Source organism: Castor canadensis, chromosome 3 (assembly GCF_047511655.1).
Source record: "Castor canadensis chromosome 3, mCasCan1.hap1v2, whole genome shotgun sequence".
NCBI lineage: Eukaryota > Metazoa > Chordata > Mammalia > Rodentia > Castoridae > Castor > Castor canadensis.
This window is the reverse complement of record NC_133388.1, coordinates 42,119,710-42,145,812: the sequence shown is the minus strand read 5'-3', so window position 1 is coordinate 42,145,812 and position 26,103 is coordinate 42,119,710. Positions and strand designations below refer to the sequence as shown.

General features: G+C 38.8%; 1 protein-coding gene across 4 annotated transcripts in view; it reads right to left on the bottom strand.

Moving 5' to 3' along the window:
* Window positions 1-1,298: 1,298 nt before the first annotated feature.
* The window catches only part of Wdr89 (WD repeat domain 89), a 37,794-nt gene continuing 12,989 nt past the window's right edge, over window positions 1,299-26,103 (bottom strand). For 2 of the 4 annotated variants that reach the window (XM_020184626.2, XM_074067831.1), the window contains one exon: window positions 1,299-3,367. In XM_020184626.2, the coding sequence (XP_020040215.1) occupies window positions 2,176-3,336 (1,161 nt within the window). In that variant the 5' untranslated portion in view covers window positions 3,337-3,367 and the 3' untranslated portion in view covers window positions 1,299-2,175. Of the gene's footprint in view, window positions 3,368-14,528; window positions 14,716-22,998; window positions 26,008-26,103 lie in introns of those variants that run through there. The other 2 variants (XM_074067832.1, XR_012446144.1) reach the window with 2 other exon arrangements.

Here is a 26,103-nt window from a genome sequence, read left to right as displayed (position 1 = left end):
TTTTATATCCATTTAATTTTTTTAAAAACAGTTAAACATTTATTGATTTCTAGTATATTCAGAGTTGTACAGCCTTCATTGCCAAGTTTAGAACACCCTTCTCACCTCCAAAAAAGATCTTATACCCTTTAGCTGTCACCCACTAATTCCCCAATTTTCCATCCACTTCCTGCCCTAGACAACCACTGATTAATGTTCTTTCCCTAGAGACTGGAATATTGGCACTTCACGTAAGTGGAATCCTACGTAGGGTCTTTTGCAGTTGTTTTTAGCATGCTTTCAAGATTCATTCAAGTTGTACCATGTATCAGTATTTTATTACTTTTGCATGGCTGAATAACATCCCATTGAATGGACAGATATACCACATCCATTCATCTACTGATGGACACTTGGATTGTCTCCACCTTTGGGCTACTATAAATAATGCTCTCACATCACAAAATACTCTTTTTGGCTTTTTTCAACTATTTAACATGTGAAACCATTCACACTTCACAGGTCTTCTAAAAATAGACAGCAGGGCAGGAGGTATAGTTCAGTGGTGAAGTGCATGCTTAGCATCTATGAAACCCTTGGTTCTAACCCCAGTAACCACCCCCCCACACACAAAGAATTATATATTTCGAATATGTGGAGTGACTTACCTATTGTACAGCCTTGAATGAGTCAAGCTAGATCATAACCTAAATGTAAGCTGCATTTTCTACAGAAAAATTAATTTTCTCTTAGTGTCAGAGTCAAAGCTAAGTCATCTTTTTAACATTAAAAGAGGCCAGGTACCAGGTTCACACCTATAATCCTAGCTGCTTGAGAGACTGAGCTCAGGAGGATCACAGTTCAAGGCCAACCTAGGCAAATAATTCCCGAGACCCCCATCTTCAAAATAACCACAGCAAAATGGACTGGAGGTATGGCTGAAACAGTAGAGCACCTACTTTGCAAGGAAAAAGCCCAGAGTTCAAATCCAAGTCCTGCCAAAGAAAAAAAAATTTCTGAAGAGAAATCTAAAAAGATTCTAAAGCACATTTGTGTTTTTCATAATTCTAATCTATAAAAGGATCTTCTTACCTTTAAGAAATAAGACAATACACCAAATTATTAGAAAAATTAACTTCTTTTATTAAGATTCTTTACAGAAATACTTTTTGAAAGAAAGAATGATATGATTAAGAATAAACAAAACTTCAAATTTAAAATTATGGATAAATACTATAGAACAAAATTTTATCACAAAGTACAATTGAAAGGCTATTTTGAAATAAAAACAGTCCTACTATTATTCCTAGAGTTCAAACTGCAGTACTGCAAAAAACAAAATAAAAACCAACAACAAAAATAGTCCTACTATTATATTTTCATTTTTATATTTTACTTTGAGTCTTCTAATTGTTTTTCCTGTTGTGCTGGGTGGGGGTGTATCAAATATATCATACTTGAAACATCTTGAATATTTTCTTCTTTGGTGGCACTGGGGTTTGAACTTAGGCCTCACACTTGCTAGACAGGTGCTCTGCCACTTGAGCCATTGTCTTAAAATGAATCTAGCAAGAGAAATTTCCTTTTCATCAGCAAAACACTTGTTTACTGTTCCGCCAATAGTAAATAGTATTAAAGTATAGATGCAAATATTTACTGAATATATTTTTCTCATTTTAGGTATACTCATTCATTTCAAAAAATATATATAATTCTACTTAGACTCATGAGAATATTTACATTTATACTCCAAGGTAATATATTAGATATATTAAAGAAGTAGAAGCTCCTCAAATCAATAGTCTGGTTTGGCTGTATAAACAATGAAGATAATTTCAAATGTAAAAATCTGAACTTAAAAAACAGCCCAAAACACTGGTTTTATTAAGTTTCATCAGCTATCTACTTCTAAAAAGTTGCTATCAGATCTACTTCTTTAAACCCAACATTTATTAACTCAATAGATGGGTTTTAAAAATGTATTAGAATATAAACCTGAATTATGCCATCCTCAGCATTTGTCCTACTGTTTGCTAACTGGCTTGTTTTTATAAATAAAGTTTAATTACATTTACTATAGGCAGTAGACAGACAGACAGACAGACAGACACACACACACACACACACACACACACACACACACACACACACACACACACACACACACAGACTATCAAGTAAATTCCCAAGGCAGCATCACCTTTTCCTTCTCTTGTAAGAATGGCTACTATGGATGCGCACTCGCTGGTGCACAGAGGATACCACTTTCATGCCGCCTTTCTTTGTAAAGGTCTTCTCCACAGCTCCAGGTTTCCAGAGCAGTAACTGTGCATCCTCTCCCCCAGTCAGCAGAGAATCATCCTGCACACACCAACAGAAGGATCGAACTGTGGCAGTATGCCCTCCCTCCAGGCTGGCCACTGGGGCCAGTCCTGCAGTGGTGCAGCTCATTAAATGAATCCTTCCTGTGTTTGCACCTCCAACAACAAATAATTTATTCATCTTCTCATGATATAAGCCACCAATCAAACAGTCCAAATTACCTTCTTTCACATCAATTACTTCTCTGACGTCTTGGATATTCAAACGTGTAATTGGTTCATCAGTATCCAAGTGATTGAGATCCCACCAACAAAATCCTTCATCATGTGTCATGCAGTAAATCTGTTTATAATCTTTTCCAGACCAACCAATATGGCTTACTGATGATGCTGAGTTACAGGTTGCAAGCAGGGCATCCTCTTCATCATCAGCACTAATATCAAATACATTTACCAGGCCATCAGTTGAACCCGAGACAACCATGTTGGGATTGTTGGGATGGAAGCATACTTGAGTGACATCATCACTATGTGTCTCTGAATAGGCACCAAGCGGGTCTCTAGCAGTAGAAAAATCCTGAGAATTAATTCTTGCATCCCAAAATACCAACAATGCATCATCATCAACTTTTTCTGTGCCAGCACAAATGACATGGTCCTTACAGTTGATATCAAAACTGATGAAAATATTGGAAGGGTAACCCTTGAACAGCTGAGTAGGCTTTTCACTGGCTACTCGAGCATCCCAGCATTTCACAGTGCCATCAGTACTTGCTGAATATACACTGTTACAGGAATTTCCAAATTTGACTCCACTAAGAAGTCCTGGATATCCACTGAATTCTCGCAGTATGTTCAGCGTTTCTTTATCATGTATTCTTATTGATCCATTAGAACATAAAACTGCAACCAAGCTTCCTTTTCCTGCTTGTACAGTCTTTGATGTGTCTATACCAAGCAGATAAGTGGGCTCTTTAGGTGCCAAGGAACGGTTAACAATATGCAGACCAGCAAACATTTCCTCAATTTTCTCCATATCAACAGTGGCATCCGCAGGTAGTAACACTCTATAATAAAAATAAAAATTAATATTAAACTCAAAGCTTCCCTGAATGTGCAATTAAATCAAAATACTTTGGTATAAAACTGAAAATCTGCTTGAATATTTTATGCAGTTCCCTATCATCCTATTGTGATGTAACTCAAACTCAGTTGCCTTCTAACTGAATCACTCTTTAATACCGAACTTACCATATATATTTTAGGCTAGTAAGAGAATTAGAAAATGTGCACAAACCACTCTGTAGTTCCTTTTAGCTTGAACCCAATTACTGGTCACACTCAAGAGTTCTGAGCATTGGCCATGGTGTAAAGCAAAAAAAAAGGAAAAGGAAAAAGAAACCTCCCCTAAAGATGTTTATGCCTTAATCCCTGGGAAACATGTTAGATTACATGCCAAAGAGGAACTGAGGTTGCAGATGGAATAAAAGTTGCTAACTAATCTACTTTAAAGCTAACCTTTAAATAGGGTGATTATCCTAGATTACCTGGGTAGGCCCAATGTGACCACAAGTATCTTTAGAAGCACAAGAGGAGGTAGAAGAGTCTCAAAAGGCATTGCTTTGTTGGTTGTTTTGCTTTTTGAGATGGGGGTCTTACTATGGTGCCCAGGCTGGCCTCAAACTCCTGGGCTCAAATAATCCTCCTGCCTCCGGACTCCCAAGTAGCTAGGACTATAGGTATGCACCATAATACCCAACTTTCTGCCTTTTTTTTTTTTTTTCCTGGTGGTATGGGGGTGTGAACTCAGGGCCTCATGCCTTCTAGGCAGGCACTCTACCACTTCAGCCACTTCATCAGCCCTCTACTGCCTTTTTGATACTCAAACTATCCTGACTTGACATTGACAGATAAACCAAGTCAGCTTTTTTGTGATGGGTTTTTTCAAGATAGGGTCTCGAGAACTATTTACCTGGGCTGGCTTCAAACCATGATCCTCCTGATCTCTGCTCCTGAGTAGCTAGGATCACAGGCATGAGCCATAAGTGCCAGGCTCTAGTCAGTTTTGTATTCTTTTTGATATTACCCCTTCACCTGTAAGCCCTATATGGAAATAACTACAAAACAATGAGATTACTCTAAAAGTAATGATCTTCTCTGCATTTAAGAATTCAAAGACTAACTGACCATTTTCTAGTTATGCTGTGATAATTATCAATACAATGGTTTTCCCGACCAAACAGGCTAAATGACTTGAGGCAGGTTACTCGTGCCTCAAGGCTTTAACAATAGCAGTTTCTATGCCTGGTTTATTTTTCCCCACATTTTCTGCATGAGTAACACCTCCTGTTATTCAGGTCATAGCATCTGTCACCTCCCTTTCAAAGAGATCCTCCCCATCAGCCAACCTAAAGAAGTTCCTCTTGCTCCTTATCACATGCCTGGTCTATTAATTTAAAATTTAAATTCTTAATTATGAAATACTTCAAATGCACAAAGAGGTGTAGAAAAAAGTACAACAGATACCCAGATATGTAATACCCAGATTTAACAGATGCTAATACTTGCCATATTTGCTTGAGATTTTTAAGAAATGAGCATTATAACTAAAATTTTACTCCTATGATTAAGAACTTATAAAAATGGCACATTTATATAACTTTTTTGAAATTTTCTTTTCATTCAATAAAATTTTTGAAAAGCCTGATTTCATTGAGTTTATTACCTGACTTTCTTGCTTGTCATTAAAAAAATGGTCATTGAATAAATCAATGCACAATTGATTCAGTTTTCATGTATTAAGAAGTTAAGTGTTTAGAAGTAACAGAATAAACCTAAAAGAATACTGTATGCATCTGTTTTCAGAGGGTCTACTGCTCACGGAAATTAGTAAAATAATGGCTTTCTTTATAAAAGTACAAAAGGAAATACTGAGATTTTTGTATCTGTGAAGAAAAACATTATTTAACGCTTTACCACAAGATACTCAAATATAGCCTAAAATGTACCTTTAACTTAAGAACTTACTGCCAGAAGAAACCCCTTTTAATTCCAGAAAAAGCCAAACTGCCCATTCTTTTCTCTCTTTTTTTTTTTTTTGGTGGTACTGGGGTTTGAACTTAGGGCCTACACCATGAGCCACTCCAGCAGCCCTTTTTTTGGTGATGGGTTTTTCGAGATAGAGTCTCTCAAACTATTTGCCCAAGTTGGCTTCAAACTGTGATCTTCCTGATCTTTACCTCCTGAGTAGCTGGGATTACAGACGCGAGCCACAGGGCACCTGGCTAGAACTGCCCATTCTTGAACTACTCAAAGTGTTACTATGAGACTGTAAAAGGAATAGTTATTCACTGCTAGTTCATACTGGCATCTGTATATGAGAGCTCATATTAGATGGCTTAATGCTTTCAAGCTAATAGCAATTCGCAGGACTAGTTCTGCACAATGCCACACTTAAGCAGGACTGCAGTCCTTCCCTTCTCTGGATTGTCTGGGGTCTGTTTCACATTGGAATGGTCCCCCGACAAGATTTAATTCAAAGGATTCTGGGGACTAGAATGCTGAGGCAGGTAGAGAGTGCCCAGATGGACAGGTACAGCAAACTAACACTTCAGAACTAGCAATAGTAACAAGAATGGTTGTTTCTATAGTGTACTGTTTAAAAGCAGCATACTTCATAATCAAACCACCACCAGCAGTACACTTCAAGAGGAGGAGGAGGAGAGAGGAGACAGGTAGAGGACAGAAGGAAGGTAAGAGTGTTAGAGATAAACTAGGTATATCCCACAATATTTTCAAGCTATAGAGTTTAAACTCATCCAACCCTTTTTTGTGTAGGGTATTTTTTAGATAGGGTCCTGTGAACTACTTGCCCAGGCTGCCTTCAAACCTCCATCCTTTTGATCTTTGCCTCCCGAGTAGCTAGGGATTACAGGTGTGAGCCACCAGCGCCCAGCAGGAACACACTTTTTTCTCTTATGGGAAATATGAAAACCTTTAACTTATACCTTAATGCATTAATAAACAAGTGAGTCTTATTTGAAACATAACCTTTTAAAGCTATATAGTTAATTCTTAATTTTAAATACTAAGGAATAACTCCAGAATGACTGTATGTATTTCCAAGTATAGACCACACCTGATTTTTCTTTACATAATTCACTTCCCAGCCCTCAAGAGAAGCCTGCAGGTGGGTTCTCTTTTCCTCATTCCCCTCTCACAGGGTGACCTTATTCACATTCATGCTTTCAAGTGCCACCTATTGGCCAACCATCACATCTGTCTCTATGCAAATTTACATTTCCAGCTGTCTACTGGCCATTTCTCATTATTTGTATCCTATCATCCCCCACATCTCCTTAGATATATCCTACTGTATCTCAATTATTTATGTCCTCCTCCTCCCAAAATCTTCCTCTTAAAAAATTTATACTTCTCAATTTTCTCCATTTTGGTCATCATGTCATTTTGACATCTACCTGGTTACCTCAAGTAGAAGCTTTCATAAATACCTAACTCTCCCACTCAGGCAACTCATTCGATCCCCAAATTGTACTACTTAGGCTCCTGAGAAGTGTTCAATTAAGGCACTGGAGGTATGGCAGAGCACCTGCTTTGCAAGTTTTAAAGCTCTAAGTTCAAACCCCAGTCCCATCAAAAAAAAGTGTTCGATTAAATCTCTTTCAAAGGATCAAAATGATATTGATGACTTCATGTGGTTCAACCTAACTAAAATATAAGAGAGCAAATAAGATGTTTATCTTTTTTGCTTATATTTCTGTTAGATGCATAGAAGAATGATCAATTGGCACTCTACAGTAGCAACCTGCTAAGGAGTATTACAGTGAGAGCCGAGGACATGAGCCTTTCTTCTACAAATATACACCTATATCTATATGTCTGCAATGCACACAAGAGGTCAAAAAAGAACACTAAAGCAAAGCGGTGGAGGGAGAGGAATGAGGATAAGCAAAAAGAACAGAAAAGAGATAAAGGATAAGGGACAGTGGAGTTGCTGCAGCTCCTTTGTCAATCATACACCATGAAACCCGATGTCCTTTTCTCCCCAGCACTGAGAGGAGGCAAGCAGAGGCACAAAGAAAGGACAGGCACTAAAGCCTCAAGCTGTGGCAGTTTGCTCATCTAAACATTTTTCCCCTTCACTCAAAAGAAATTTTTTGTTGATGAGTTAAAGGATGTAGCGAGCAATCATATCCAATGTCAGTACAGGCCCAACTCTTCTGGGAATGGAAGAGCAATCACTAATCCTCATCTTGACTAGAACTCCTTTAAAGAGCCACCTTGTTCAAGTCAAGAAATAGCTGAATCCCAGAAGGGCCCTGGCACAGAGCTACCACTGCTGTGGCCATTTTTACTGGGATACAGAATTCTCACATGAGTATAATGCACTAGCTGGGAGATTTTAGATATTTATAAATAAAGGACACCTTCCTGATGAACTATCATCCTGCAACACATTACATGAGGAAAGCTGACTAACCGCTGAGGAATAACTGACCTTAGCTAATTAAGAGTTGACTAAACCTACAAAGGAACTCCTCTTGTAGGTTCTGCCTTAAGATTTGGTATGGTTTGGATATGAAATGTCCACCCATAAGGCTGTGTTGACGGCCCCAGTTAGTGGGACTACTGAGAGAGAACTGGATCACAAGAGCACTAACTTCATTCCATTGATGAATTCATAGCTTATGAACTAACAGGAGATGAAACCTGGTTGAAGGAAGCAGGTCATTGGAGGCGTCTTGTCCCCAGACCCTTCTCTGCTTCCCTACCACCATAAAGTGAACAGCGTTGCTGTCACACCCTTCCACCATGATGTTCTACCTCACCACAGGCCCAGAAACAATGACTGAAAACTTTGAAACCATGAATCAAAATAAATCTGTCCTCCTTTAAGTTGGTTTCTCTCAGGTATTTTGTCATAGCAACAGAAAAGTGACTAATACAAGATATGTTATTTTTATCAAAAATCCTCCTTGTTATTGAAGAAATATTAAAAACTGTTCAAACATAAAGACTTGTGTTATTGTGTGTGTTAACAGCACAGATTGAGTATCTCTTACCCAAAATGCTTGGGACCAAAAGTCCCAAACTGGGACATCTTTTGGTGATTTAGACTGGGTTTCCAGTCTAAACACAGAATTAATTTGCATTTTGTTTGAACCTTATATACATAACTTGAAGATGATTTTATAAATTATTGCAGTGCATCTGTGTTTTTTTTTAAATGATTGATTTACTTATCTTATCCACTTTTTTTTTTTCAGACAGGTCTTGCTGTGTTAACTTAGGCTGGCCTAACACTCGCTGTGTACTTGCTCTGTAGCCCAGGCTGGCCTCAAACTCTTGATCCTCCTGCCTCAGTCTCTTGGTGCTGGGATTCTAGGCATGTGCCACCACACTGGAGACGGCCATGTGTTCTCACTGAGCCAGCACATGAGATTAGGTGTCTGTAATTCTCAGCTGTGCTGCAAGACACGTTGGCACTCACAAAGCTTTGTATTTTGGGGCATTTTTGGCTCTCAGATTAGGGATGCTCAACTTGTGTAGTATCTTAATACTTACACAGAAGAGCAGTATCCTAGTACTGGAATGAACACAGGTTCGCAGATTTCGCAGTTACTTGATTTTCAAACCTAACTCGCCTGATAGGACAGGCTCACTTAGCAGCTGTGACAGCACGGGCAATTAAGCAATCTGAGCTTCAGTTTCCTCTGTAAAGTGGTGACAGTAATACGGTCTGAGGTTAAATGATTAAAAAAAAAAAACCTGGAGGTAAGTTTCTAGCACATAGCATAGCATTTGTTAAACTCCAGTTACAATTATTTTTTTCTCTGTGAGCTCAATCATCCTAGCCCATTTTAATAGATGTGGTAGCATTACAGTAGCTAAATTCCAAGTATAGATGGCTAAGTCACTAGAGCCCTTCCTGGGCGCCCCTGCCCATTAAGCTTCCTGCATTCGGAACATTTGGTGGACATTTGTATTTCACAGTCATAATAGCTAGTTTTTATCGTGACCAGGCAATTTTGACTTCCAGCTTTGGGGAGTTAAGGTTTTTTGAACCTATCTGATAAATTATCTGAAGAAAATTAGTCATCTATCCAACATGTACTTCAAATGCATTGTTACTTTCATTATTAAAGATAGCAGTAAGCGGAACATGGTGGCTCATTCCATAGTCTCAGCACTCAGGAGGCAGAGGCAGGTGGATCTTGAGTTCTAGGCCAGTTTGGAGTACTTATGGAGTTTGAGGATAGCCTGGGCGGTAGTGAGATCCTGTGTTAAAGAAAAAATAGTAATATATGCTGTCAAATCTTTCAACTATTATGAATATTCATACCTGAAAGTATATCTGTTTTTAAAGATACTGCTAAATTTTTTCCTGCTGGCAGTACTGGGTGTTGAACTCAGGGCCTGGTACTTGCTAGGTAGGTGCTCTACTGCTTGAGCTGCACCCCTAGCCTTTTTTGGGTTGGTTATTTTAGAGAGAGGATCTCTCTAAATGGTAATGTGGTAATGATTTCTCCAACTACCCATGTTCTTCTGGACACTATAAGCTTTTGTAGAGCAGGTACCATGTCTGTTTTATCTTCTCTGACTATCTCAGGTCCTTACTACAACGTTAAGTATACACGAATTGCTCACATTCTTCAAACGAGATTTACTATATGCATGGCTGAATGATCTACTCATTTCATCCCTAGTCTTTTCTAAGTTGCTTGTTCAGGACCTTCAATTATTACGCTTTAAAATTTTTACTGTGCTAGGTGCCTTTACACCTCCTGGATACCCAGGAAGTGACAATTTGTGAGGATCATGATTCGAGGCCAACAGGAGCAAAAAGTTTGTGAGACCCCCATCTCAATGGAGAAAAGCTGTGTGTGGTGGTTCATGCTTGTCATCCCAGCTCTGGTGGGAAGCCTAAAATAGGAGGATCTGGGTCCAGGATGACTGGACAAAAACTGAGACCCCTATCTCCAAAATAACCAGAGCAAAAAGGGTTGGAGGGGTAGCTCAAGGGGCAGAATGCCTGCCTAGCAAGTGCAAAGCCCTGAGTTCAAACCAGTACCACAAAAGATTCTTTTGCAAAGTGATGATTTTCTTTATATATTAAAACTACCATTTAAAAAAAATTTTGGTAGAACTGGAGTTTGAACTCAGGGCTTCAAGCTTGCAAAGTAGGTGCTCTATTGCTGCAGCCACACTTCCATTCCTAAAAACACCATTTTTTTTTTTAATTTGCACATTAGATTTTGAGAGAAGAAACTATATGTTAATTCTACACATTGCAGGAGGAAAAAAAGGAAGCAGTATGATGGGGAAAAACTAACAAACCTTAAAAGTTACAGTAAGCAACCATCCTTTACTTTTAATTTTTCTTGTATTCCAATTTTCTTTATCTAAAAAGCTTTCTGCTGTGAAATTTGTACGGAGCAGAGAACAGTAAAAGAAACCCCTACACTCTTCATCTAACACAATTCTAGTCCCCAAAAATTATCATTAGGAACAGAAGGATCAGTTGTCTGTTGTATTTTATTTGAAGGCAATTAAGAAACCTGAATGGACAGAATGACAAATTCCTCAAATTCCTCCTTCCCACCCCCATGTGGCATCAGTATGGTTTTGGGAATTGATTTAGCTCCAGGGACCAACCTTGATTGGCCTAAACCAATCACAGCAATTCTGCCCTGTTTGCCAGTGACAAGCTCAGACAGTACAAAATGCCAAGCTGTGCAAGCATCCCTCCAGCTATACGCTGTCCAGATGTGCAGCACTAGCTCTCAAGTGGAACCAAGCCAGCTGACAAGAGAACTTTTCACACCAGATTTATGACACTCAACATTTCCTGATTACCTTAGCCAGACTGCCTTGGAGTTTTTGTTAATGGTACCAGAACCACTCAAGTATTTAGACATAATAAAATAAATGCTTAGGTATACTGCCAAAACTGACCTAATGGAAGAGGCCCCTGAAAAGAAAAATTCAGGAAATATACATTGACACATTTTTGTTGTTGTTTTCTGAGACAGGATCTCATTAAGATCTCAAACTTTTGATCCTGCCTCAGTCTCCTGAGATCTGGGATTATAGGATGTGTGCCACCATGCCCAACTTAAGGACATATTTTTATTTTATTTTATTTTTTTTTAGAACATGTTTTTTAAGTCATATTTTATTCATATTAAAGAGAAACTGGGCTGCTGGAGTGGCTCAAGTGGTAAAAGTGCCTGCCTAGCATGTGTGAGCCCCTGATTTCAAACCCAAGTGCCTCCACAGAGTGAGAGAGAGAGAGAGAGAGACAAACTTTAACCGGGTGCTGGTGGCTCAGCCTGTGAACTCTAGCTACTCGGGAGACAGAGATCAGGAGGATTGTGGTTCAAAGCCAGCCTGGGCAAATGTTCACAACACCCTATCTAGAAAATATCCAACACAAAAAAGGGCTGGCGGAGTGGCTCAAGTGGTGAGACCCTGAGTGCAAACCCCAATACCTCCAAAACAAAACAAAACAAAAAGAGAAAAACTTTGGTATTTTGTTTTTCCTCTTCCCTACTCCCCTTCTGAATTGTTTTTGTTCAAAAATAAATGGGAAAAGGGAGCTACACAGAGGAACTCTCAAAAGACTCTTTATAAATATGCCCAGTAATAATAGAAGGTTCAATGACTCTAAAGAGATAGCAACAAAATAAACAACCCACTGAAATTATATATTTAAAAAAACTGTATATAGAACTCCATATGGTAAGTTTCTATATGTCCTAATAATGTACATATATTTTTGAAAAACATAGTCAACATGGTTCAAAATTCAAAAGGCTCCAAAATTACTGTTTTGGAACATTTATATTTTCAGGCCTCTTTACTTTCCCAAGAGGCAATAAACGTTACCAGTTTGTGAATACTTGGAGTTTAATGTAAATATTTCAGTAATGCATTCTTAGCTCAACAAAAAACCTGCCAGTGTAGTATAATTTAAAAAAAAAAAAAGCAGTAGGTTTAGGAAGCAAAACTCTAAATTTCAAATCTTTATTCTGGACTAGAGGTGTGGCTCAAGTGGGAAGATTATTTCTATCCACTGATACTTATTTATACACAAGGTCTCTAGAATGTTCATGAAATGTATGTCAAGTACCCAGTGTATGTGTGTATGCGGTGGTGGAGGGTCTTCTTTCTAGTTCTTTTCTGTACTAGTGAAAGTTTTTTGCTTTTATTTCAGTGCAGGGGATTAAACCCAGGGCCTTGGCATGGGAGACAAGTGCTCCACCACTTAGCCATGCCCCCAATCCTTGAGCCACTCCACCAGCTCTTTTTTGTGATAGATTTTTCAGAAATATTACCTCACAAACTATTTGTCCGAGCTGGCTTTGAACCACGATCATCCTGATCTCTGCCTCCTGAGTAGTTTAGGATTACAAGCATGTCAAGCCACTGGCACCTGGCTGCATTCTGTTTTTGAGATAGGGTCCCCCTGCTACCTTTGCCTGGGCTGACCTTAAACTTGCAATCCTCCTGCCTCCACCTTCTGAGCAGCTGGAACTACAGATGTGCCACCATGCCCAGATATTGCACGAAATTTTAATAATGACAATATTGTCAGAACAATCCCCAAGTATTATTATATCCATTTTAATGATGAGAAAAACATAGCTAATATACAGTAAAGCTGCTTTCTGAATTCAAGAACTCTTATTCCAGGGCTGGAAATGTGGCTCCAGTGGTAGAGCGTCTGCTTTGCAAGTGTGAAGCCCTGAGTTCAAAACCCAGCACCACCACAAAAAAGAAAAAAAATAAAGAATTCTTATTCCAGAGCCCATGCTATTAATTCCTATACTATACTGCCACTGTAGTATTATCATACTTAAAAAAAAAGTGGTATACTATATTGCCTCTAAATAAGTATCTATCATATTAATTTAAATTATGTCATATGAATTTTTAAAGAGGGAACTATTAGCAGAGCACTTGAGACAGTAGCTGCTAATGTCTCATGTCATGCACCTATGGCAAGGCTAGTGGCAACCCTAAAACACCTCATGGTAGCCATGTGAACTCCATACTGGACATTAAAGAGGCTTATTATTTATCAAGCCTGTCTAAAGTCAGCTCATGGAAAGCAAAGCTGCACAGGGGAAGCTTAGGTAGGAATTAGCATTTCAGAAAAATTGGGAAGACTGAAGTAGGACAGTCCACTCAGATGCATGGCCAGAATCTATCAGAAGGAAGACTACCTTGAGATAAAAGCATACATTGGTTTAACTCTAGTAGAACCTTCCTCAGAAAACATTTGTATCAACAATTTAGAGAAATCTGTAGGCTTTAAACTAACAAAGAATTGGCTTTAAAACACTTTGCCAATGAACCATTTGATTTAAATAGGGAAGACATGCAGAATATTTAGTGAAAGGTATGTTAAACTGACATCTGCTACAACTCCAATACAATTTTGTTTCATATTCATTAGTGACTGAGACTTAATGTCTTTGTACATTAGTCCAGCTTAGTGAATCCGAATATGCTATTCTTATTCACATAAATGCTCAGGATACTGGTTATAGCAACACATGGCATTCCATGCATTAAATACACTACAGTTCTTAGGAAAAGCACAACTTTTAAGTACACGAATCTGTCACCAAGTAAAAGGGGAAGGGGATTGGAGAGAGTGATACACACTTTCTTGTGCAATGCAAGATTTCCCCCAAGTTCCAGATACAACATTCAAAAAATCTTTAAAAAAACCCCACATTTTCTTCGCTGACCACCTTCTTAAGTCATGCTTCCATTCAAAAGTCACCCTTTACAATATGTCTACGAGTGCCCAGCTTCTTTCAACAGGAACAATTAACTGCCTTTTCCTTTTTAAAACAACCAGCTGGTTAATCAGAGAGAAACCAAACTTCCCTAGTCACCACCAGATGTCTTAATTTGGAACAGTTAGAAATACTATATGTTTACTATTTCCTCTTCTTCTAATTCTGAAAAGATGCTTTTGAAAATTAAGCAAATGCTTTCTTTAATAACTGTAAAAACAATGAAAAAATTAGACCCAGGTCTTGTTACAGAATGATATTAACATGATCAAAAAGCCACTACTTGACTGTAGTTAGAAACTGGTATGGTCTAATAGCATTAAATCTACTAAACAAAGTCTGAAAGAATTACCCTATTCAAGAATTCAAAAACAAAGCCAGGCATGGTGGCTCATACCTGCAATCCCAGCCTTTCCAGAGGTTGATGCAGGAAAATCACTTGAACCCAGGAGTTAGAGGCCAGTCTGGGAAACACAGTGATATCTCATCTCATGTCAGAAGGGTTATGACAAGATAGGCTGAGAACATACTGGATTCAGCAAAGAACACGAAGTCCTTGCCCTCATGGAGGATGGTGAAGTTACCTACATAAATAACTCATTATAATGATTTAAAAAAAAAAAAACAATGATGATGAATGTTATAAGAAGTAATATAGGGTAGGGGCAAGAAAAATGAGGCAGGAAAGCCTTTTAGATTCAATCATTAAGGGAAAAACTTTCCCATGAGGCAACACTGATTCAAGACCAGAATGAAATGAGGGAGCAAGGTACTGCAGTATGTTGGACAAGAGCCTCTTAGACTGAGAGCAAAAATGAAGAGGGTGAATGCAGTTAAAACTGAGCCAGATAAAGAAACCGTGGTGTAGGAAGGGAGGTCACAGTATCTTGGGCCAGGGAAAAGCTTTGTAGGTCATAGTAAGTAAGGACTCTAGGGTTTTGTTTTGCTTTGTTTTGGTGGTATTGGGGTTTGAACCCAAGCTTGCTAGGCAGGGGCTCTACCATTTCTGCTTGGGTTATTTTTCAAATCTGGTCTCCCATTTATCCCCAGGCCAACCTGGATCTCTATCCTCCCATTCATACTTCCCACATAAGTCAGATGAAAGGGGCATATCACCATGCCTGGCTTTTTTTTTTTTCTTTATTGATTAAAATGGGGATCCTATGGACCTTTTACACTGGTTGGTTAGGAACCTCAATGCATCCCATCTCTGCCTCTCAAGTACCAAGGACTACAGGTGTGAGCCACTGCTCCCATCTAGATTTTATTCTTGAGTAAGAAAGCAACTCACTGCAGATAAGAGATAATATGACCAGATTCCTTTAGCTGCTGCCTGGAAAACAGACTTCAGGATAAGAACAAAAGAAATTAAGAGCTTTGGGCAAAATTCTGAGCAAGAGATATGATGGTGAGAAGTGGCTAGATTCATGTCACAAATATGAAGAGAAATAAACAGAATGTTCTGGTAGGGGTGCAAGTAAGTGTGAGAAGAGGTGTCAGAAACAATTCCTAGGTGTCTGGCTAAGCAACAACACAAATATACTGTAGGCATACACTTTAAGGATAATTATAAGCTTAAGATAATTAGAAGACAATTAATTAGACAGATAATTATATAATTGTTTAAATAGGCTTTACAGATAAATAAATTACAGTAACTGGCAATCGAGACAGGAATAAAAAATCATACTACTGGAACCAGTAAGACTGAGAGAAATCACAGAACTTTTTAGTGGAAGATGCCTAACACTAGATTACCATATGATTTCACTTACACAGAGTTCAGGAACAGGCAAAAGAAACTGATATGAAAGTCAGAATATCAGTTCTTTTTTGAGAGTGAACAGACTGGGAGCGAGAACGAGGGACCTTCCTGGGTGGTGGTTATGAACAGGTGTGTGCATTTGAAAGCGAAAACCATCATGGGGCTCACTTCAGCAGCACATATCTGAAACTGGAACACACAGATCTGCACAGCCACGCACAAGGATGACACACAAGTTCTTCAGCACACCACACATCAAGGTAGATTTTAGCAAAGAAAAAGAACATTTGGGGAACTTAAATATAAAAGACAATACACATTTCTATAGAAGAGCTCAAAGATATAGTTAAAAGTCATAAAAACAGAACAAAAAAAACTGAGTGCCTAGAAAAAAGGGTAATGCACACGCACAAAACAGAGACAGAGACCCATACCAAGGCACAAATACCTTGAAATTTTAGAACGTGGAACTAAAGGAAAGAGTCTAAAAGTGGAGAAAGGAGGTCACATAAAAAAACTGGAGAATCATAATCGCATCAGGCTTCTCAACAGCAGCCTTAGGAGAAAAAAAATAAAATAATGCCTTTAAAATTCTAGATCAAAATTATTTATAGCCTAGAAATTTTTAGTTACATTTACAATCAAGTATGGGAATAAAGATTTTTTTATGTACGAGAAAAAAAAAAGCCCTCCTCCCAAGAAAAACTCGTAGAGGAAAATAACACCTTGCTTTTATCTGGAGCCTCACAGGTAGTGAAGAGCAACATCTGTCCACTGCAGAAGAGACAGAATATGGGGATAAACGATTGGCACAGGCAAGCAGGGCCCCTTGAAATCAAGAGGGGAGCATGGCCAGATGCCCCATCACTGACGAATGGATTAAGAAAATGTGGTATCTATACACAATGGAATTTTATGCAGCCATGAAGAAGAACGAAATGTTATCATTCGTTGGTAAATGGATGGAATTGGAGAACATCATTCTGAGTGAGGTTAGCCTGGCTCAAAAGACCAAAAATCATATGTTCTCCCTCATATGTAGACATCAGATCAAGGGCAAACACAACAATGGGATTGGACTTTGAGCACATGATAAAAGCGAGAGCACACAAGGGAGGGGTGAGGATAGGTAAGACACCTAAAAAATTAGCTAGCATTTGTTGCCCTTAACGCAGAGAAATTAAAGCAGATACCTTAAAAGCAACTGAGGCCAATAGGAAAAGGGGACCAGGAACTAGAGAAAAGGTTAGATCAAAAAGAATTAACTTAGAAGGTAACACACATGCACAGGAAATCAATGTGAGTCAACTCCCTGTATAGCTATCCTTATCTCAACCAGCAAAAATCCTTGTTCCTGCCTATTATGGCTTATACTCTCTCTATAACAAAATTAGAAATAAGGGCAAAATAGTTTCTGCTGGGTATTGAGGGGGCAGGGGGGAGAGGGAGGGGGCAGAGTGGGTGGTAAGGGAGGGGGTGGGGGCAGGGTGGAGAAATGACCCAAGCCTTGTATGCACATATGAATAAAAAAATAAATAAATAAAATAAAAATAAGAACAGCATGGTACTAGCACAAAAAACAGACATGAAAACCAATGGAACAGAAGACCCAGACACAACCCATGCAGCCATCTGATTTTCAACAAAGGAGCCCAAAATGTGTGTTATAAAAAAGATAGCCTCTTCAACAAATGGTGCTGGGAAAATTAGATATCCACCTGTCAAATATTGAAACTACATCCCAGTTTCTCACTTTGTACTACTATCAATTCAAAGAGGATCAAAGATCTTAATGTAAGATCTAAAATTGTTAAACTACTACAGGAAAGAACAGGGAAGCTGGGCGCTGGTAGCTTACACCTATAATTTTAGCAACTCAGAAGGCAGAGATTAGGAGGATCTTGGTTCGAAGCCAGCCTGGGCAAATAGTTCAGGAGACCCTATCTCAAAAAAGCCTTCACAAAAAAGGGCTGGTGAAGTGGCTCAAGGTACAGGCCCTGAGTTCAAGCCCCAGCACTGCAAAAAATAAATCTCAAATAGTTTTGATCTGTGGCTGTTTGAAATCTGTGAATGTTTTAAATTAAAAAAAAAATGAGAAAAATTAATAAACCAATAGTGGAGATAAAATGTAGTCATAAAAATATTCAATGCAGAAGAAGGGAGAAGACAAGAAACTGGTAAGAAAAATAGAAAATATAGCAAAACTAGCAAGAGAGATTTAAACCCAATAATATTAATAATTACATTAAATATAAATAGCCTGAATACCTCAATTGAAAGGCAGAGCCTGTGACTTTGGGAGTAGTGAGGAGGAAAAAGTAAGATCATATGCTATCTAAAATAAGCCTATTTGAAATATAAAGTCATAAATAGCTTCAAAGTAATAGAATAGAAAAAGACATGCCACGTAAATACTAATAAAAAGTATGGTGCAGTGACTTATTAGTATCAAAGATGAAGTCAGAAGGAATATTATCCTAAAGTGATCATAGATTTAAGCGAAAGAACAAGAATTACAAAACATCTAGGGAAATCTATGACCTGTGGTTATAGGCAAAGATCTTGCAGAACACAAAAAGTATGGATTACAGAAGAAAATTTTGACTTACTCAAAATTTAGAACTTCTTCATTTTGATGAAAAGGTAACAAAACTGAAAGACAAACCACAGGTCCAGAGAACTTACTTGCAAATAAAGAATTTGTATAAAGAACTCTTGTGACCCAGTAATAAAAGTTACAACCCAGGTTTGGTGTGAAAGTCTTGTAATCTTAGCACTCAAGAGGCAGAAGCAAGGACTGCTGAGTTCAAGGTCAGCCTAGACAACATAGCGAGACCCCATCTCAGGGAAAAAAAAAAGTAAAAATTCAATTTAAAAATGGCGGGCTGGGGAATGTAGCTCAACAGTAAGTACTTGCCTGGCATGCAGAAAACCCAGGGTTTGATCCCCAGCACCACAAAGAAATTAACTTGCTCAACATCGTTAGTCATCAGAGCATGCAAATTAAAACCACAGTAAGACACTACTACACATCTATTAAGCTGAGTAATTACAACAGACTGACAACACCTGGGACTGCAGCAAAAACAACTTTTCTACACTGGTGATAAGACAGCAGTTTCTTATACCATTCAATATACACTTATCCACAAGTCTCACTTTTAGGTATTAAAATTGAAACATAGTCCATACAACCACCAATACACAACTACTCATCATAACTTTATTCATAACAGCTAACACATGCAAATAACATAAATAGAGGGGAAAACTGTGGCAAATTCATATAAAGGATGGAACAATAAAAAACAAATCAGTGATTTATGCAACATAAAGAGGGTACATAGCATTTGATTCCACTTATAGAACATTCTGGAAAAGGCAAAATAATAGGGACTGAAATCAAAACAATGGTTGCTAGGGGCTGAGGGTATGAAGAGGTCATTATTGCTAAGGGGCTAACTCTTAATTAGGGTTACACAACTGTGTGTATATGAGCATGCACACATCAACTTATCAAACTGTATACTTGAAAAGGGTGAATTTTACTGAATGTAAATTATACTTCAACAAACCAACTTTCTATCCCCAAATGCAAACAAAGCCTTAAAAGACAGACAAAATTAGTATATTAGTGTGTGTATATATATATATGTGTGTGTGTATACACACACACATATATATATAAATTAGTATATTAAAAAGAATTTTTTTTCTATTCTTAGTTTGCTATAAGTATCATAAACCATCTGGATGATTTTAACTAATTTTTCTTCTATTCATGGAGATAATCATATGGGCACTTCCTTTAATATTTTAACGTGATCGTTTTTATCAATGTGTTTTCCAAATATAAACACTTCTTAAAATCTTCGAAAGCTGGTGTTAATCACCTTTGACAAGATTTGTTTTTATTAACATTGCTGGATTTGGTTAACTGGTATTTAGATTAGTATTTTGTAATAAATTAATTATAATTTTCCTTTTTAAGAAAATGCTCAGAATGGAGTTTAGCACAAACACATGCACTAAAGTGTTAGCTTAGAGAATTTCAGAGAAATGCAGTAATATCATACAATAACACAGGATAAACTATTAAACATCATTTCTATTATTTCAGACAGACAGACAGACATATTTACATAATTAGATACTTCTAAGGTGAATTCACAGTGTAAATATTCTTCCAAAAATGCTTTCCTAAGTCACCAAGCAGCAAGACTTTTTTTTCCTTTGGCGGTACTTGGGTTTGAACCCAGGGCCTTAATGCTTGCTAGACAGGTGCTCTATCACTTGAACCACAATAGCAGTCCTTTTTGCCTTTGTTATTTTTCTAATGGGATCTTGTGTTTATGTCCAGGCTGGCCTGGATGGCAGTCCTCCTACTTACATTTCCTACATTGCTGGGATGACAGGTGTGACCCACCATGCCCATCTTTTATTGGCTGAGATGGACTCTTATGAACTTTTTGCCTAAGCTGGCCTTGAACCATGATCCTTCCAATCCGTCTTCCACATAGCTGGGATTACAGGCGTGGTCACTGTGCCAGACTCACAAAGATGCTTTAACTTATTTATATTAACGATTTTTAAATTTCCACTGTTAGCCAGTGACTGAAATGAGATAAAGTCAGAAGTTTTTTGATCCTGAAATCAAAAGTGCTTTGCCCATGCTAAGCAGGCACTGTATCACTGAGCTATGTCCCCAGACAAGACAGCATTTCATAAAAATTTATAAATTGACAGTTAGAGATGTTTCCTATATTTTCAGGCAGAATCATTATTTAATACTCCAAATTAGAATACTCAAAATGAATATGTTGAAATAGAAAACAAAACAGTAAGTGGTAAAGCCCTTAAATATAACTGTAGCATGTCTAATACTCACACTATTACTCATGCTAATACTTGGGCTACATCATGGGAAGATCAGAATCTACTAAGTTCTACACTCATTTCCTCTCCTCTCAACATAGTAGAGATCCTTTTATCAGAGAAACAACCAACAAAAAACATAAATCTTGAACCATCCTATAAAAGCCGGATATTAAGAGAAAAAAAAAATCACACGTACTTTATAGATCTGATGTGAAGGATAAAACGGACTAAAAATAATGTACTGCCATTTGTAATGTTACTAATACATGAATTATACTTTGCTATCAAACTATTCTAATACTTGCCTTCTTTGCCTTTGGCATTGATTACTACTGCCATCTAGTAGCAGGTCCAAAAATAAGGGAATGGCAAAAAATTATTCAGGACATATTCTATCTCCAAACAGAAAGATGTTTCAGCATATTAATAATTACTTAAATTTTTGCTGTGAACTATAATAACTGAAGTTGAACTGAATTTTTCTCAGAAATCTCTTTCTTCCCTGGGCAATGTAAATTACTACTTCCATGTCCAAAATTCCAATCCCACATTTCTAAAGTCTGCCTAGACCCCTACATCTGCAAATGCTGCCACACTTCAGATCAAATATATCCAAAACATACCTTCTACCTCTATCTCTGTTGACTGCATGATCTTCTTAGTCATATAGGCTCAAAATCAGAACCATCTTTGATTGCAGGACATAGAAGGCAAGAGTCACCTAAGAAGACAACCTTGAAGATGGCCCTCCACACAATCTCTTCCAAGCTTCTCATCACCTCTCCAGCAGCACCTCATGCTTCGCACACAGAGGAGCACAGGAAACACTTAACAAAGGACGGCAAAAACAGGACAAATTCTTCCCACTGAAGAAATTTCAAGTAAAGGATTCTTTTTCTTTTTTTTTCTTTCTGAGGTACTGGGGCTTGAATTCAGGGCCTACACCTTGAGCCACTGCACCAGCCTTTTGTGACGGGTTTTTTTCAAGATAGGGTCACACAAGCTATTTTCCCACACTGGCTTCGAATGGAGATCCACCTGATCTCTGCCTCCTGAGTAGCTAGGATTATAGGTGTGAGCCATTGGCACCTGGCAAGATTTTTTTCCCTTGGACCCTAATTCCATGTCATAAAAAATACTGAAATTCAACATCATACTAAGTGAGAAATAAAAGCAAATATACATGATTACACAAACATTTCTTAAGTACATAACACCAAATACTTGATATTTGTAAGCTATCAATATACATTTTTTTGATTTGGTATAAGCTATAGATACTGAAAGTTTGAACATGTGAATTACTGTATATTGTAGACTCATCATTTTAATGAATAAAATGTGTTTAGTCAGTGAAATACTTTTCTCACAACAGAACTATGAAAAAGATTGCTGTTCTCTCCAAAAATCCCCCCATTCTTTTCTGGAGTAAACTAGAGCCTACTCATGCTTCAAGATCCACCTCAAATGAACTTCCCCTGGATGCCAGACAGCAATAATCATAGTAAATACAGTGAAACATTAATGGTCTCTGTTTTACACATTTATATTTGCTCCTCCCTACTACAGAGTATAAACTTCTTAAGGACAGAGAACATGTTTTGCAATGCCTTTAAACAGCGATTCTTCTACCAGCTGGAGGATAACAAATCCTTTCTGTGAGAAGAGTAGACAAACAAACACACACAAAATACACTCAAATAGAGGAAAACAAGGAGGCAAAGATAAGAACTACACATCACATGTACAACAATAGCAGCTTAAACAGGAAGACACAGAAACAACCTTGGGCCTCACAAGCAGCAATCCCACTCCCTTTTTAGAAAGCAAAGTTCCTACTCAAGAAATAAATCAAACAGTAAAAATACTGATAAAGCATCTATAACCACAACTTTGAGACGGTCAACTCATCCTAACCACCTAAGTCTCCTAAAATTCTGTGACAGCACAATTGAGGAAGCTAAGGAAAGGATTAACATTTGGAAACCTCACCTTACACAGCACTGGACATGCATAAGAGTTGGTGTGAAATTTCTAGCTAGGTCTAGAAACTCAAATTGAACAATATATTCAAAATGCTATGCTTATTTCACAAAACGCTTCATAGGATCAAATTTCTAGACTGTAGTAATTAATCTATGACATCAATATATTTTTGATGCAAAAAATAAATCCGTTATTATTCCTTCAAGATTAAAAAAAAACAACTCATAAGTTATATTCTTATTTTTAGAATTGCTTAGGGGATTTAATGTGATTCTCAAACTCCTTTCTTAGTGCCAAAGAAAAATCTTAATTTTATAATCTCAGAGAAAACTGAGAAAGATTGAGAATAAAATACCTTCATAAAATAAAATTCAGTGCTATGTTAAATCTAAGTTAATGATAGGCTAATGGCATCAGATGTGGAAAAAAACAAAAACAAACAATGAAAGGGAAAAACCGAGTTTTTTGATACCTACTTTTCAGGGGTGGGGGTGGCTCAAGTGGTAGAGTACCTGTCTAGAAAGCACAAGGCCCTGGGTTCAAACTCAAGTACTAGGAAAAAAAAAATCTATTTCTTTCTTCCTTTCTTGAAATAGACTGCTGTTAACATACAATAACAACTTTAGGTCTGAGTAATGCAGGGGTGAAGGATACAAGAATAAAGGGAAGGTCTCTAATGTTAGGACCCCCAAGAGACAGAAAGCCACACGTGAATGCAATCAACAAAGCAGAGTTTATTGGGCTGGCTAGCCAGGGTCGAGCTCCCACACGGACACGCAGGACCGGTTAGGAAAACACGACCCTGAGCCTCTTTAGGGGAGATCTTATATAGACCACTACCTGTCGTTACAGCAAAAGCCCGCGCGGCACATAGCCAATGATTTTGTAACACCACATACATTTCCAGCCTATCCATTTAAGAGTACGTGTACTTCCTAGCCTATAGAGTAAAAGGTCAGCATTTGCACGCGTATTTACGTTATCAACATTGAGCAAGCAGGCAGAGCACATCTTGCACGTACATCCCGTCATCTTTCGCAACCTGCTCACATTCCTCACATTCTATATGCCTGAGCCGAGCCCTGCTGCTCTGCTTATCTTATCTACACGGGGCATTTGGTACTGGTTTCTCCAACAGGGGGGTGGGGTCCGCTGAGACATCCTATTCCTTTCATTCCCCCCTTTTCTTATGGCCTAAATTGAGGAATCATTCTCAAGGGGATGAAGAGCCTGATATTGTTGGCAGAGGACCAGAAGTTGGATAGTACTAATTCGACTTTTGACAAAAGTCATAAGTCGGTTTAGAATCCAGGGTCCTATGGTAACAAGTAATAGGAGGATTATTATTGGCCCTGCCAGTGTAGATAGGAGGGTAGCTAACCATGGGGACTGGTTAAACCAAGACTCGAACCAGCTTTCCCCGGCCTCTTTTTCTCGTTTTCTTTGTTCTAGGCTCTTTTGAAGTTTAGAAATGGAGTCACGAACAACTCCGGTATGGTCGGCATTAAAAACAACATTCTTCCCCTAGAGCAACACATAGTCCCCCCTTTTGGAGGAACAACAAGTCCAGACCTCGTCGGTTTTGAAGTACTACCTCAGACAGAGAAGTGAGGGATTTTTCTAGGTGGCTAATGGAGGTTTCTATTCTCTCTATATCTTCGTCTATGGCTGCGCGCAGCGAAGACATCCCTTTATGCTGGGTGGCCAAAGAGGCTATGCCGGCTCCTGCTCCCGCTAACCCTAGGCTGAGTAGGGTAGCAATAGTTACTGCGGAAATAGGTTCTCTTTTTTTTCTTTTTTCAACCATTTTTGTATTCCAGTATGAGTATAGACTCTCCTCCGTATGATAGAGGATGCGGGTCAGCACAGCCACTATGACACAGAATTCTTTAGAGCTGTTAAACACCTTAGTTGATAGGCACAGGGTGAGTCCGGACCGCGAGCATAGCCACCACCCATTGTCCTTTGGAATTACCCATTTAACAGTATTTTCCCAGGTAAGACTGGCGTTAATAACAGTACATAAGTCTTGTCTTTTCTTTGGCACTTTTCCTAAGCAGGTTCCTTGGCCGCTTACCTGTTGTACGGTAGACCTCTCTTACGGTCTCCCCAGGAACACCGAGTGGGTTTTTCACTAGTCGAGACATTGTAGGTGACATTTAGCCCTATTGCCTCATAGAATGGGGGCCTCACATCATAACATAACCAACAGGAGTTGGTCATGTTAGGGTTGGTGTGGTTTAACGTCAGGAATGCAGCATCCACTAGGTCCCAAAGGGGGTCTTTAGATCCGGTCATGAGACTGGGCCTCACCAGGGGAAAGCTGGTTCCTGATGGTCTTGGAGTTGTAACATTAGCCTGGGCTATGGTTGAGGGAAGGTGGTGAGTTATGGAAGGTCGGGGAGGTGGCTTTACATAGGGTGGCCTAAGTACCTTATTAGGGCCTACTGCTGTGGACGGTGGCCCCGTGGGCTCAATTTTCAATCTGACTACTATGGTCAAGCCAGAGTGTCCACCATATTTATAAAATACAATTCCCCATGCCCTTCCTTGTATCCATCCTGAGGTGTCTTTTTTGCCAGCTTCAGTGAAAGTGGCCTTGATTCTATCTAGATCTGTGGGCTGGCAGTCGCGGGTGAGAAACGGAAGGCTCAGGCCCCCCCCATCTGCGTCCCCATGGTACCCCATTTACAAAGGCAAATGTGAGCAGGTCTGGTTCTGATACTCCCCATTTCCATTCACCATCGTTAGACGTGACGCATGATGCCCATGACTTACAGAAAGAGTATTGTATCCCCCCCCCAGTCTTTGCTCTTTTTTGTGGCCCGGGCAAGCATAAAAACCATAGTGTCGAGCTGAGTCTGGGGTGGTGGACCTGTAGGCAGGATTGATGTCTCTGAAGCAGAATTGTAGTTCCGGCCACCAAGTTCCCAATGGGGCAGTGTGAGTAGTCTCGTTGAGGGTGGTATGTGTCTCCCCATCGGTGAGTATCCAGGTTTGTTTATAAGGCTGGTGAGGGTTGGTTTCGGCAAAGCTCCTGCTCCGGGCAATGAGCAGGATCAGGAAGATCATCCAATTCATTCGTGACGGCTCCTGAAGACTCTGCATGTTTTTGGGGCCGCAAGAGCTTTAACTTTAATGGGTTGTCTGGGTGCCACCGTACAGTCCACTCTTTAGCCCCTTCTTGTTTTTGATGATTGGCTCGATGCACGTGGGAGTAATGGATCCAAGGTCCGATGCCGTCAACCTTGAGGGCGGTAGGGATAGTAAACAGTACAACATAAGGTCCTTTCCATCTAGGCTCTAGGGTTTTGGACTGATGCCTTTTAACCCATACCATATC